The 13410-nt window shown below is 41.2% G+C and overlaps 1 protein-coding gene and 2 long non-coding RNA genes across 3 annotated transcripts in view; 1 reads left to right on the top strand and 2 right to left on the bottom strand.

Moving 5' to 3' along the window:
- Positions 1-13410, bottom strand: part of LOC145423385 (uncharacterized) — a 265513-nt gene that overhangs the window by 12302 nt on the left and 239801 nt on the right. The window lies entirely within an intron of this gene.
- On the top strand, positions 8241-9842 carry LOC145423384 (uncharacterized). Its single transcript, XR_013904436.1, has 2 exons — positions 8241-8742; positions 9577-9842. It is a non-coding gene; the product is annotated as an uncharacterized LOC145423384 (long non-coding RNA).
- On the bottom strand, positions 9885-11683 carry LOC145423383 (uncharacterized). Its single transcript, XM_080295783.1, has 2 exons — positions 11340-11683; positions 9885-10451 (listed from the first exon to the last, which is right to left on the bottom strand). The coding sequence occupies exons 1-2, from the start codon at positions 11597-11599 to the stop codon at positions 10181-10183; spliced, it is 531 nt and encodes a 176-aa protein (XP_080151909.1). The 5' UTR covers positions 11600-11683; the 3' UTR covers positions 9885-10180.

The following is a 13410-nucleotide window of genomic DNA, read 5'->3' as shown; positions in this document are numbered from 1 at the left end:
GCACTCCCTGTATAGTACCATATTACCCCAGTAGAGAACTTTGCTCTCAGACTGCTGGCTTACTTGTAGTCCTTACTTGAGAGATTTAAAAGTAAACAGAAGGCAGACCTTCAGCTTTCAGGCTATTCTTCTGTGGAATTAGGTCACAGTTCGAATTCAGAAGACAGACATCCTCTGTGCTTTCAACACTAGGCTTAAAAGAACTTTCCTTTTTGATAAAGCATATAGTTAGGTCTGGATCATGTGACCCTGAATCCTCCCTTGGTTACGCTCCAATATCCCTAGGTTGCGTGAAGATTTTCTTGTAAAACAAAGGGGGGGCCTAGCAAAAAAGTTTGGGAACCACTGCTATAATGATTAGTTTGTATTAATCTCTCTTCCATAGTGTGTCTTTGTAAGCCTGGGTTTGAATGTGCCATCTGGTTGTCTAACTCAGTGTTGCCCCTGTGACAGCCTGGTGACCTGTCCAGGGTGTACCCTGCATTTCGTCATGTAATAGCTGGGAGAGGCTCCAGCACACATCCAGAATATATCTGGCACACCATTGTGGGCTAGATTAATGCAATAAGCAGTAAGGCACATTTAATTGAGAAAGTTTTAAATAGGCCATACAAAGCAGAAATTATATTTTTAGTCTGCCACAGTTGTGAATCCTGACCTAAATTCTGTAATTGTTGTCAAGTTGTGGTTGGTAGAGTTATTTTCTATAGTCTTGTCATGCTCCCAAAACATTAAAAAGTACTAAAATGAAAGTAAGGGTTTATTACTTTCATGGCAAGAGTCAAAAATTTCAGGACTCTAACAATATTGTGTACTGCTGTGTGACATCAAGTGGAGGGTTCAGTTTAGCTGATTTTAACAACAATTGTCAGCTCAAGAAGATGGAAAAACCCCAACAGTCAGACAACAGCAGAAACAACAACAACAACAGTCTATATGACCAAGCACTTGGCCACAGTGAGAAGGATGAACTTTTTTTTAATCGGACGAGACCTCCAGCAGAAATCGGCTGAGGGAAAGGCAGCGATCTTCCCCAATTGATTGAAGGGTGAGGGGAAACAGAAAAGGAAAAAAAAATTTCATTAGTTCAGTAGTTTTTTTTTAGTTTTTTTTAAGTGTTCAAAATATGTATTACAACAAGCAAAAATTGATATAGAAAATGGAGTGGACTGAACATGTGTTCTGTTTATATTCATGGAGTTGGCTTTCTGGAGTATGCATGTATTATCAACAGTGTAAAAAAAACTGAACCTTATGACAGGGGTGGAAGATTATTTTGTTATACACTAAAATACAACTGTCTTTCTTCTGTGCCTATTTTATGCTTAACCCCTTGATCCTTCCATGTAACAGAAGTGCAGGCATGCAGAATCTCACCGTGTCCCCCTTCCTGTGTCTGACTCCAGACTCCTCACTCCAGATAAGAATCCACACCATTTTTTTCTCCTCCTCTTGCATTAACATCTGTTTAAGTTATTTATATCAATTTGTTAATTCAAGGTAATGTCATAACAGATAAAACACTGTCATTCTTCATCAGTGCATTAATTACATTGTTCCCTTTTTTTGTTCAAGTTTTCTCTTTCATCCCTCCCGCTCAACCTTTTCCTTGGTCTTCTCCCTCTCCTTTTTTAACTGCACCAATCACCGGTTTTCTTACACAGTCACAAAAAACACCCATTATTTTTACATATCTGCATGGCACGATCACACACACACAGCGTCAGCACATCCACTACAGCCTCACAGTGCACACAGACATATAGGACAAACAACCATAAACGCTTACATGCTTGCTCATATAAATGAATATGCACACACATAATCAGACTTATGGAGCCTCTCGTCACACATTCTTTCTTTCTTTTTATACACGAGTGATGTATTTAATTTTTTCCTCATGTGCAACATTAGCTACACACACAAACACACAACTACGGGCACACTAAGGTTTTTCACATGTAATTTGCATGGAGCTGGCTCCAGAGAAAAGAGGCTAAAGATATTTAATCAGTAGCAGTAATTGAAAAATACAACCAGATGTCAGAAGCAACTCTGACATACTACAGAACATTAATATGATTAACTTCCCAGATTGGAGTAGTAAAGGAATTAAATATTTGGAACACATATTCAAAAGAACATACTTTATTCAATTTGACAGATTAGTTATAAATGTGGGATTAACAAGAATAGATTTTCAGAATTTCAACAAATTGTTTCTATAGTAAAAAAAAAAACAAAAACCTAATTAAGTTGAATTACAAACACCACCAAGTGTGGTATAATTCCTTAATCTCAAAACCCCCAAATTACTGTCTAAAATATACATGACCCTTTCCAAAATGAATCAATATACCTTCCTATTGCAAATGGGAAGCAGGTCTATCAGTCCGTTTAGACCAAAATTTCTGGTCTCAGATTTGCTTAAAACCCTTTACATTGATTAGAAATCCCAGTCTACAATTATTACAATACAAAATATTACATAGAGTGGACTAGACAGGTCAACGGATGTTGAGGATGGGTTTTATGTCTTCTAACAACTGCTCACACTGTCAAGGCAATACACCTAACAATACATCCACACTCTTTGGTTCTGTCCACCAGTTCAAAGGTTTTGGTACAGGATATGTGAAGACTTATCAAAGTGTCAGCAGTGTAACATCCCAGCCTCCCCTTCAGTTTGCTTATTGGGCACACAGTCTTGTGTACCTCATGGTCAGTTAAGTCTGTGCTCCTGTGTCCATTTCATTGCTTTTAATCTATTCATGTTGCATTTAGTAATTTCCCTTTCTGTTCCTTTGTTTCTTTCCTGTGTTTCATCCCGTTGTGTCTCCTTCTGAAAGTCAGCCGTGTTTACTCAGTTGTCTGTGTAAAGTTAGTATGTTTTCCTTTTAGTCTTTGTATTCTGCTGCTTCCTGTTTTATTTTGGTGAGCTCTTACCCTTGTGTGTTTTGAGTTTGTTTCCTTGTCTTGTTAGTTACTTTTCAGTTCAGCTGTGTTTCCATATGTCTCCCCTTCCCCTAGACTTCTTTTTGTATATTTATTGTGTCAGTCTCCTTTTGTCCTTCTCAAGAGTGTCTGTTCACCTTCCCTTTTCTGTTTCTTAGCTCTTGTACTCCCAATCCCTACTGCTTATCCCCAGTACAGTTTTCTTCAGAAGAAATTTTCTGTTTCCTCAGTATTTTGTGTTTCATGCTCAGTTGTGCATCCTGATAATCGGCCTTATTAAATGGCCTACCTCTGAGTCTATGTTTGGATCCTCACACACCTCTACACAACCTATGACAGGGGAAGAAAGTGTGTCACTGCTGACTTGTTGGTCTAAACATTTTGGAGATCCTAAGCAGACCTTAAAGAAATGCACCAACATAGAAAAACAACAGAAAGACCTCCACCAAGCTATACTCACTCTCTTTCCGATAGCTACCCTGTTTCATGGTGGAAGAGGAGGCACAAGACTCTGATTCTGGGCTGTGATTACATCCATAGCCAGTGTTGGGAAGGTTACTTTTAAAATGTATTCCAATACAGAATACAGAATACATGCCCCAAAATGTATTCTGTAACGTATTCCGTTACGTTACTCAATGACAGTAACGTATTCTGAATACTTTGGATTACTTACTATATTATCATGCTTTTTACAACAACGTGAATATACTATTGCTGTGATTTATTACTATTACTGAAGGTCCGCGACTCCGAACTGTAGTAAAGGGACCTCTGACTAATACGGCGGGGTCCCTGTCGGCTCGTAGCTGAAAAATAGCTTTACTTTGTTGTGTGGGTCAACTTTTCTTGCGAGAGACAGAGCGAGGCGTTGAAAGGCTGCTCCAACGGAACTTATTGTTTTCGGAGGAAAACACGAACACGGTGTACAGTCGAGTCTTAATAGCTTACTTACAACTGGGCTCGTCAGGCACTCTTCTTGGCTGAAGTGGTTATTATTATATTTACATGCTTCCAGCTCCCGTTTTTCCTCGATGACAACTCGTACCTTATTCCATTCCCCTTTTTCTCCCTCCTCGCGCTCACAGACCCATAACGTGTATGGCAGTCCATTCTCCCTGCAACACGGACTACACTGCCCATGATGCTACATTCTTTAGAGCTATGCTTGTAGCATTCTGCCTGTTAGCTTAGCACAACAACAACAACGAAAAGGCGCTCTCTCACCCAGGAAACACACAGTCGCAGAGAGAGAGAGAGCGTCGCCCTGTAACCATGGCAACCGTAATGCTGCCTCCTGGAACAACAGAACGTAGCTGTCAAACAAAACCCAAACAGTCCTGACCCGCGACAATATGAAACAGGAAAGTACCGCAGTGTAATCCATTTATTTCAACAAAGTAACTGTATTCTGAATACCACCTTTTTAAACGGTAACTGTAACGGAATACAGTTACTCATATTTTGTATTTTAAATATGTAACGGCGGTACATGTATTCCGTTACTCCCCAACACTGTCCATAGCCTAGAGATCTGCTGGGCAGATTAACTGGCTAACTAACTGGCTAACTAATCTTTGAAACCCAACATCAAATTCTGGGGATTTGACACATCATTATCATCATTATCATTTATTTGTATAGCACTTTAAAAAACACACCAGGCAGACCAAAGTGCTGAACAACACAAATCAAAACAACTGGCAAATTTAAAACTACAATAAAATTAATAAGAAAGGTGTCAGTTTCCCACAGAGTTAAAAGCCAGGGAATAAAAATAGGTTTTAATCTGGACTTAAAGACCTGCACTGATGACGCTTGTCTAATATGGAGGGGAAGGTTATTCCAAATCATCTGAGCCGCAATTGAGAACGCTTGGTCTCCTCTCAGTTTCAGCCACAACTTAGGAACCAAAAGCAACAGCTGCTCAGCTGAACGGAGCGAGTGAGTAGGAACATGTGGATTCAGCAAATCAGATAAGTAAACAGGAACCAGACCATTTAAAGATTTAAAAACCAATAAAAGGACTTAAAAACAAATCCTAAATTCAATGGGAAGCCAATGTAAAGAAGCCAGAACCGGAGTGATGTGATTAAATTTTTTGCACTTTGCAGTTTGCACTAATTGCCAGTGTTGGGTAAGTTACTTTAAAATAGTAACTTAGTTACATTACTAGTTACTTCTCTCAAAAGTAACTCAGTTACTTCAAGTTACTCGTTACTTTCAAAGTAACTAGTTACTAGGGAAAGTAACTTTGGTTTTACTCAGAATTCTCTTGTTAATGTGTTTCTTCCATAACTTTGCCAGTCTTCTAGCTTGCTTACTTGCCACAAGTGCACTGTGCCACCTACCAAAAGAAAGGAAAAGATAATGTGCATATTTCCACGAGAGAAATCCCACGCCTGGACCGTCATTGACTGCTGCCATGATTCTAGCCTACGTCACAGAGTCATGTGCGCCTTTTACATCCAACACAAAAACTGCAGTCGTGGTGCTTTCGATTGTACTCAGAACTCAGAAATTCTGTCTTCTGAATAGGAAGATGTAGGCAACAGCAGACTGACGATGAGCTGCTTACAGGGCTGGACTGGGACAGAAAATTGGCCCGGACATTTTGACTAGAGACTGGCCCACCATTATAGGAAAAATCATAAAGCCTTTGAATGAAAATAAACACTGTTGTGACAGTGATGTACACTGTTTTGATGGTATATATGCATCAATCTATCAATCGTTTGTTGTAAGATTCAGATAAAGTCACAGAAAAAGTCAGCACAACGAAAATAAACTCCACCTAAACTTGGTTCATATCTGACCCAAAGAGACTGCAGGTCATAACTTCTTACCTGAAGTTCAGTTCACACTTGGACCGGCGGCCGCCTCGGGTCTCTTTTCCTTCTGCATCCCTTTTCCTTCATCCACCTGCTGGCCTCCACCACTTGCTAATGTTACTGAATCTGTGGAAGCTCCGCGATAGCCACCACACGAAGTAACGAGTAACGACCCTATCTAAATCCCAGTAACGACTAACGCGTTCCTGATTTTGGCATAATAACTAGTTACCGTGCTCGTTACCACAATAATAACGTAGTTACTGTAACGCGTTACTTAATAACGCGTTAGTCCCAACACTGCTAATTGCAGGCATGAGAATGTGCCCAACCCAACCCCTATTCAAATGGAATTACAATAGTCACGACGTGAGGTGATAAAAGTATGAATAAGAGTTTCCAAATTGCGTTCGGAAAGGAAAAGCTTAACCTTCAGTAGGCGTCTGAGGTGATAAAAAGCTGATTTTATCACCCCATTTACATGACCATCAAAGGTAAGTGCGGAATCAAATTTAACACCAAGATTTGTGATCGAACCTTTCAGATGGGAGGTCAAATCACCAAAATCAACATCTGGAGAATCAGTAGAGCAATGCAGGCCAAATAAAATTGTTTCTGTTTTGTGATCCTTAAAATTTAGAAAGTTATTTGCCATTCATGATTTGACATCTCTAAGACAGTCAAGCAGGACATTGACATGGGGAGGTATCCAAATGACTGAAAGGTAAATAAAGTTGATAGTCATCGGCATACAAATGAAATGACACTTTGTGTTTATGAAAAATCGCGCCAAGAGGGAGTAAATACAGCGAGGATAGATCCCTGGGGCACACCCCAAAGCAGAGGGGCCACAGAGGACATGGCCAACCCCAGCTTAACACAAAAACTCCTTTCGAAAAGATATAATTTTATCCATGACAATGCCAAATCAGAAATTCCCACACAGTGGTGTAAGCAGGAGATCAGCAGGTCGTGGTCCACTGTGTCAAATGCAGCTGTCATGTACAACAAGACAAGCACAGTATATTTACCACAATCAGTCGTAACAAGAATGTCATTCATAACTTTAACCACAGCTGTCTCCGTACTGTGAAAGGGCTTAAAACCAGATTGAAAGATTTCAGACAGTTGCGAGTCATTCAAGTAGTCTAACAGCTGAACATTAAAAAAGGTACAGCCAGCCAGTACTAGCTCAATGAAGGCGCTTAACTCACCGGGAGAAATCCAGGTTTCAGTCAGGAAAAGCAAATCCAGAACATGGGAAAGAAAAAATTCCTTCAATATGAAGGTCTTGTTTGCCACCGACCTGGTATTTCTTAGACCCAGCCAGAGAGGAACTGGGTTCAAAACTTCCGAGGCATTAACAACCAGATCCACTGGTCGAAGGTTTGTTTGGTCAACTCCATGCCAGCGCAAATGCTGTAAAGGAGGGAGTTTTGCAGGATTATTTTCGAGAGACCCAACAACAGGAACCAACCAGGAGTCCACCGGGTCCAAAGCACAAAATGGCACCAAAAGTCGCGGAAAAGAACAGCGAATGAAGCAGAGCTCATAGGGAAAATAAGAAATCCAGGATTTCAGCTTGACAAGATGACCTCCACGGATACACCGCCTCCTGCGTCGCTTCTGCAAATCCGGTAACAGTGGTAGGGAACGCCAGTACGTTGGTATTGGTTCCAGATAGGGAGGCAAAAAGCCTTGGTTGTCGTATCCAGGCCGGTCAGATATCTGGATGGATAAACCTATTTCCAATAATGCCTGGCGACCATAAGACAACATAGGTCAGACATGTAGCACAAAGTTAGCTACAAACAATAAAACAAAACAAATAAAGGAGCGTGACAGATGGCGTGCCAAACACACAGGCGCCATCTTGTTGTCCAAATCATCTGAATAGAATAGTTACAGCTCTGCCCTCCCCTACACGTGGAGTTCCTGTTGCACTGACGCATTCACAGCCATCAAATCCTGTACAGATTTAGCTGGTTGTCCAGCCCCTTTAACCTTTTTCACAGGAATAATAGAAGTAACTGGTAAACTGGCTTGTAACTGGTAAACTGTTACAAGAGACAATTACTCTTGCTTTTAACAGTGAGTCAAAAACCAGTCTGATGCCCTCAATGGCTTCAGCATCAGCGGATATTGTTGTTGACATGGCCTGTAGTCAGACTTAGGGGTTATAACAAGTGGGTCACAATTATTAATGTAACAATATCAAATTATAGGGTGGGGGCCTATCATGTGACTTACTGATATCATATGACACAAGGTGCGAGGTGTGTATCAAGGTATCTGGGAAGGGATATCAAAACTGGATTATAGGTGGTAGATAGTTGGTGTCGTAAGCTACCCCCTCTGTTCAGGATGGTCGTTCACAGGGGAGTGTCGTGCTTGGAGAAGAGTCTCCTGAGTTTCTCTGATAAACTGCTACACAAGGGATGGCAAGCTCCTTACGGTGTGTTCACACCGAACGCGATGGACGCGAATAGAGCGTCAGGTTTACATGTAAAGTCAATGGAAAGGCGCGATGACGCGCGATTGCGGGTCCCGCGAAAATTCGGAAGCAGATTTGCGTCGCGAAAACGCCAAAACGCGTGAAACGCGCGTCAGTGTAGCGCGTCTGGCGTGTTTGACGCGCGAATAAAACCACGCGCGTGAGTTTTTGTGTTGCACTTTGTGCATACGCGCGTTTCGCGTCTACCGCTCGAGTTGGAAAAATCTGAACTCCAGCGTCAAATCGCGCCGCGACAACCAATCAGGAGCCTGGTGACGTGGCTGTTACCTAGGTCAAAGGGGCAGATCCAGCCAAAGCCTTTCATACTTCAATGGAGGGGAAGGCTAATCAATGCGGTAGCAAACAACTCGGAGCTGTACAACACCAGCTGCTTTCAGTACCGAGACAGGAATAAAAAGGACCGAGCTTGGAGGAAGATATGTGAAGAGATCGGGCAACCTGGTAAGTTCATTCATTTCTCTTTTGAAAGTTTTCACTGACCCGGGGAAGCCGCACAAAAGCTAGCAAGCCACCGCTATTTTCCCACTGACGTACAAATACCGTTCTGCTTTTATGCATGTTATCATTTAGGAATATATTTTATTGTTTATTAATAAACAGCACACAGTGGTCCCGCTGTTCATCCGTCACTGCTTTGCTTTTTCGCTGATTTTTTATTGCACAGTACAGCATTGCATTCTGCAGCCTGATTGACAAATCTCCTGCGCTTGCCAAATTTATCACGTTTGGTTTTGATAACCATCGCGTCCAATAGAAAAAACAGCACAAAAACACCCATAACTATGAGCCTCATTCGGAAATAGACACCTGCACCGTGAGGGAAAAAGGCGCACGAAAGTGGCGGGCAGATGAAGACAAACCGCGGCATAATAATACTTTTACGTTTTGCAATCTACAAAGGTTTGCCCTTTGAGAATCAATTGTGAGAACTGTGACCAGGGGCTAGTTATTCTGAGAACCCCTGCAATAAATGAGGGACCACTGTCTACTCTACGATTATTATATCGAACCTGTTAACATTTAATACTGTATTGATAGAACCAACTGATTCTGCAGCAGAGCATCCCCAGTCCCTGAGCTCCTGCTGCTGCACCCACAGATATGTACAGCAAGCACTGATACCTTTTTAGTCGGTGGGATTCCCTTGTGATCACCTTTACTAAATATCTACAACCAATCTGATTATATCCTGTTATTGTTTTTTTTTTTTTCAATGTTGAAATTAAAATCTAGTAGCAGCCTTCTCATTTCTTTGTGTTTTGTGCTGTTTTACAGGCCCACAGAGGAGGACGGCTCCGAGGCAGATGAGGGACGGGTCCCAGGACGGTCCATCGGCGGTGGAGCTGGCCATCCTGGAGTCCCTGAAGAGGCCACACCAGTCTCCAATGGAGCATTTCCTCCTCAGCCTTGTTCCTGCTCTGGAGAGCAGCTGGTCCTTTTTATTCCTGTCTCTCTGTAAATTCTTATATTTTATATATTTATGTTTAATGTTTTTCTGTTTGAGACTTTTAATATTATTTTAAATAAATGTTTATAATGACTAATGTCTCAGTTCTACTACACAGCAAATGTTGGCACACGACTTGACACATGTAGACTTTATTTCATATTATACTAATGACAAAATATACTGATACAGTGGGATGCAGAAGTTTGGGCAACCTTGTTAATAGACATTATTTTCCTGTATAAATCGTTGGTTGTTACAATAAAAAATGTCAGTTAAATATCATACAGGAGACACACACAGTGATATTTGAGAAGTGAAAAGAAGTTTACTGGATTTACAGAAAGTGTGCAATAATTGTTTAAACAAAATCAAGCAGGTGCATCAATTTGGGCACCACAAAAAAGAAATGAAATGAATATTTAGTGTATATCAATGTGTGTGTCTCCTATATGATATATGGGGTGCCTTTGTCTGGATGTGCTTCCCATCCAGAGCTGCACAGCACAGAGGAAAGTTCCAGCGCTCCTGGAATCCCTCTGTGATGGACCGCCAGTCTCCAGGTGAAGGCACAGCCATGAAGTCGTCCACTAGACAGTCCCAGATGGACGTCGCTGCCTGGGGGGTGATCTGGCTCACCGTGGACACACCGACTCTGAAACTGAACGCGATGGTCCTGAAGGAGTCCCCGGTGACAAGGAACCTGGACAAAATTGTTCAAAATTAGTATTATGTGTACTGCAGTTACAAAATACATTATTCAAATTCCAAAATACTTTTGTGATGTCAGATTTAAATCACAAAACTTAAATCTTACATAAAACCTTTTGTAATTATAAGGATAATTACAAAATGTATATTAGATAATATCTAAAACAGTTGTGTTTTGTTTTAACTTTAACATATCATAATTTGATTGGTAGCAACTTTCACAACTACAGTGAGCCAATCACTCATAATTCCTAAACATGTCAATCAGGTAGGAATGAAGTAAGACATTAATAGAAATAAAGAGTTGTGTGTTGACATGTAGCCCTTTCCTTGCTTAAATCATTAATATTTTTGAAAAATTAATCTGTGATAAGACAGCTTATCAAGATAGAACCATGTAACTAGAGATGAATCAAACTGTTCACAGTTTTATCTAACTCTGTTTTAATAAAGGCTGTGACCCCTGCTATAGAGTCTGACAGCTGCAGGGATTATATACAAATATTCAACTATCCCAGAATTAAACCAGGTCTAAATAAAAAGGAGTGAGTATCACTACAAAGGTTAACTCAGTGGTCCTAATGCTACAGTTTGATATCAGCAAACACCGAGCGCATACATTGATGTGACACCACAGCCATGCTATCATTCAAACACTGATAACAGCATAAATCGAATTAAATCGGGACTTGATGAGAGCTTCTGAGTATCACTAGAAATATTATAAAGAGTCGTCTCTGTACCACAGTTTGCTTTCAGTAAACACCGACAGCATTCACTGTTAGCATAGCACATCCATGTTAGCAGTGTATAACTGGATGGATTAGCATATTAGCACAGATATCAATAAAGGACTACCGTATTAAATAGTTTTACTAACCTCAGGCAGACGGACAGGCGCTCTGCAGGTGGGATTGAGCGTCTGTAGTTGGTGTCTAGGCGGGCAATGCTGGGACCGACGAGGGAAAGCAGGTCCTCAAACTGGCCGACGGTGATAGCGCTGGAATCGGCCGTCATCCAGGCGCAGCTCCTGGAGCAAGTGGTGAAACTCACCAAACTGCTCATGCCTCTGGAGGACCTGATGGACCCAGGTATGGCGAGAACGTCTTTTACGCTGCTGCTCTGCTCTCCACAGTACATAGAGAAGGGAGACTCTCTCTTCAAGCGCTAGCTCGATAGCTGCCATCTTGCAAAACCAGGTCTGGCACAACTCCCTCCCACATTCCTCCCACATTTCCGGTTGACGCGCGATGGATTTTTCTTGGACACGCGTTGAGACGCGAATGTACACGCGTCAAATTAGGGGCGTTTGGGGCGTTTTATTCGCGTCCATCGCGTTCGGTGTGAACACACCGTTAGACTGCTTTAACCTGGATGACTGAGAACCTTCACAGACCTAGCAGGCTAAGGCTAGGCTAACAGCTAATCTGCTGTGTTATAAAGCATCAATCACCACCATAATTATAGGGAAAGTGAATGCCCTGCAAAATAAGATTGACAATTTGTCAGCACTGAACAACCAGCGGATCTACCTAGAGTGCATTCCCCTGAGCACAGATGCAGCTGCTGCCTAGTGATGTGTCGGTCGCGAATGAAATGGCTCTTAGAGCCGGATCTTTGACGTGAACGACGCGAGCCAGCTCCTTATCGCGAGCCGTGTGTTTTTCTTTCTTTCTCTCACCGTCTCTCTCGCACTTTTTTCCGCTTCACTCCGCACGCGAGCCTTTTGCTTTGCGCTGGGCAGAGGGGGGAGGGGCGGTAGTTACACTCGCAGTAGCACAGGAACAGAGCCAGAGGGAGAGAGAGAGAACGAGAGCCAGGGACAACAACGTCACATTAGAAAGGTATAGTAATCATACACAACTATTTTCAGTTGCGGATGATAAAGGATTCAGAAAGTTTATTCATGCAGGCCCATATGACAGAGAATGTGCATCTGCTTTTTGTTTTCATATTTTAATTTATATTTAATTGCATTGTGGTTTGCAGTGTTTTGTGTTGTTTCACTTTAAATATGTTTAAAAGTAAAAAGCTTAAAATTTAAATAGTTAAAAGTTGAAATGTGAATAGTTGGTTTTTGTATTATATGATTTATTTATTACATTTTATGTGGAGTGAATAAATAAAAGTATATTTACGGTGGCCCCTAGAGACAAAGCATGTACAAACTTCAAAACACGTATGAACTCTGAAGCACGTAAAAACTCAGAAGCACATAAAAACTCAAAACATGTACAAAAGAAGTGCTCCAGGATGCTAGGTGCAGTGTTGAGCTTTTGTTACCTAGAGGCTACACAAGCCAGGAAGTACCAACGACCGGATTTGGTGTGTGGTAGTAACAGGTAGATGAACATTTTTTTTTTTTATTTGAATATATATGAGTGTTTACGTATAAATACACAAACAATACACATATGCTTTCAATTGTGTAATTTAAGTGATCTAGGTAGCTCTGTCTTGGAAGTTCAGTTAATACTAGAAATGTGTTTTGGAGTTTGTACATGTTTTTTGGAGTTTGTACGTGTTTTGTCTCTAGGGGCCACCACATATATTTATATATAAAAATATATAAATAAACCACTTTTTTTTACATTAGTAATTCCTTTTGTGCATAACTTTATGTTATTGTTAATAATAAATTAGTTAAAGCAACAAAACAATCTGAAGAGCTGGTTCAGAGCCGAAAGAGCCGGAAATCCCATCACTACTGGTGCCTGTAAGAATATTCTCACATTTAAAGCAAGGCTGCTGAACCCAAAGGCATTTTTCATTTTCTCTGGGGAGTTTAATCACACCTCACTGGAGTCCACTTTGCCTGCTTTCCACCAGTTTGTAAACTGTCCCACTAGGAACAACAGGACACACCTCTCCTCCTACTCGGACAGTCAGACCATAACCTTGCCTATCTACAGCCTAGTACAGCCCCCCTGGTTAAAAGGCAGTCTGCTGGT

This window comes from Astatotilapia calliptera, chromosome 22 (assembly GCF_964374335.1).
Source record: "Astatotilapia calliptera chromosome 22, fAstCal68.1, whole genome shotgun sequence".
Taxonomy (NCBI): Eukaryota; Metazoa; Chordata; class Actinopteri; order Cichliformes; family Cichlidae; genus Astatotilapia; species Astatotilapia calliptera.
Note: the sequence above shows the minus strand (reverse complement) of the source record. Positions and strands in the feature narration are given on the sequence as shown.

What these genes read in the sequence shown, in the direction of transcription:
- LOC145423383 (XM_080295783.1), bottom strand. Translation starts at nt 11,599, where the DNA reads ATGTACTGTGGAGAGCAGAGCAGCAGCGTAAAAGACGTTCTCGCCATA. An exon ending in CGCCTGTCCGTCTGCCTGAG is followed by an intron (nt 10,452 to 11,339) that starts GTTAGTAAAACT and finishes AATTTTGTCCAG; the next exon opens with GTTCCTTGTCACCGGGGACT.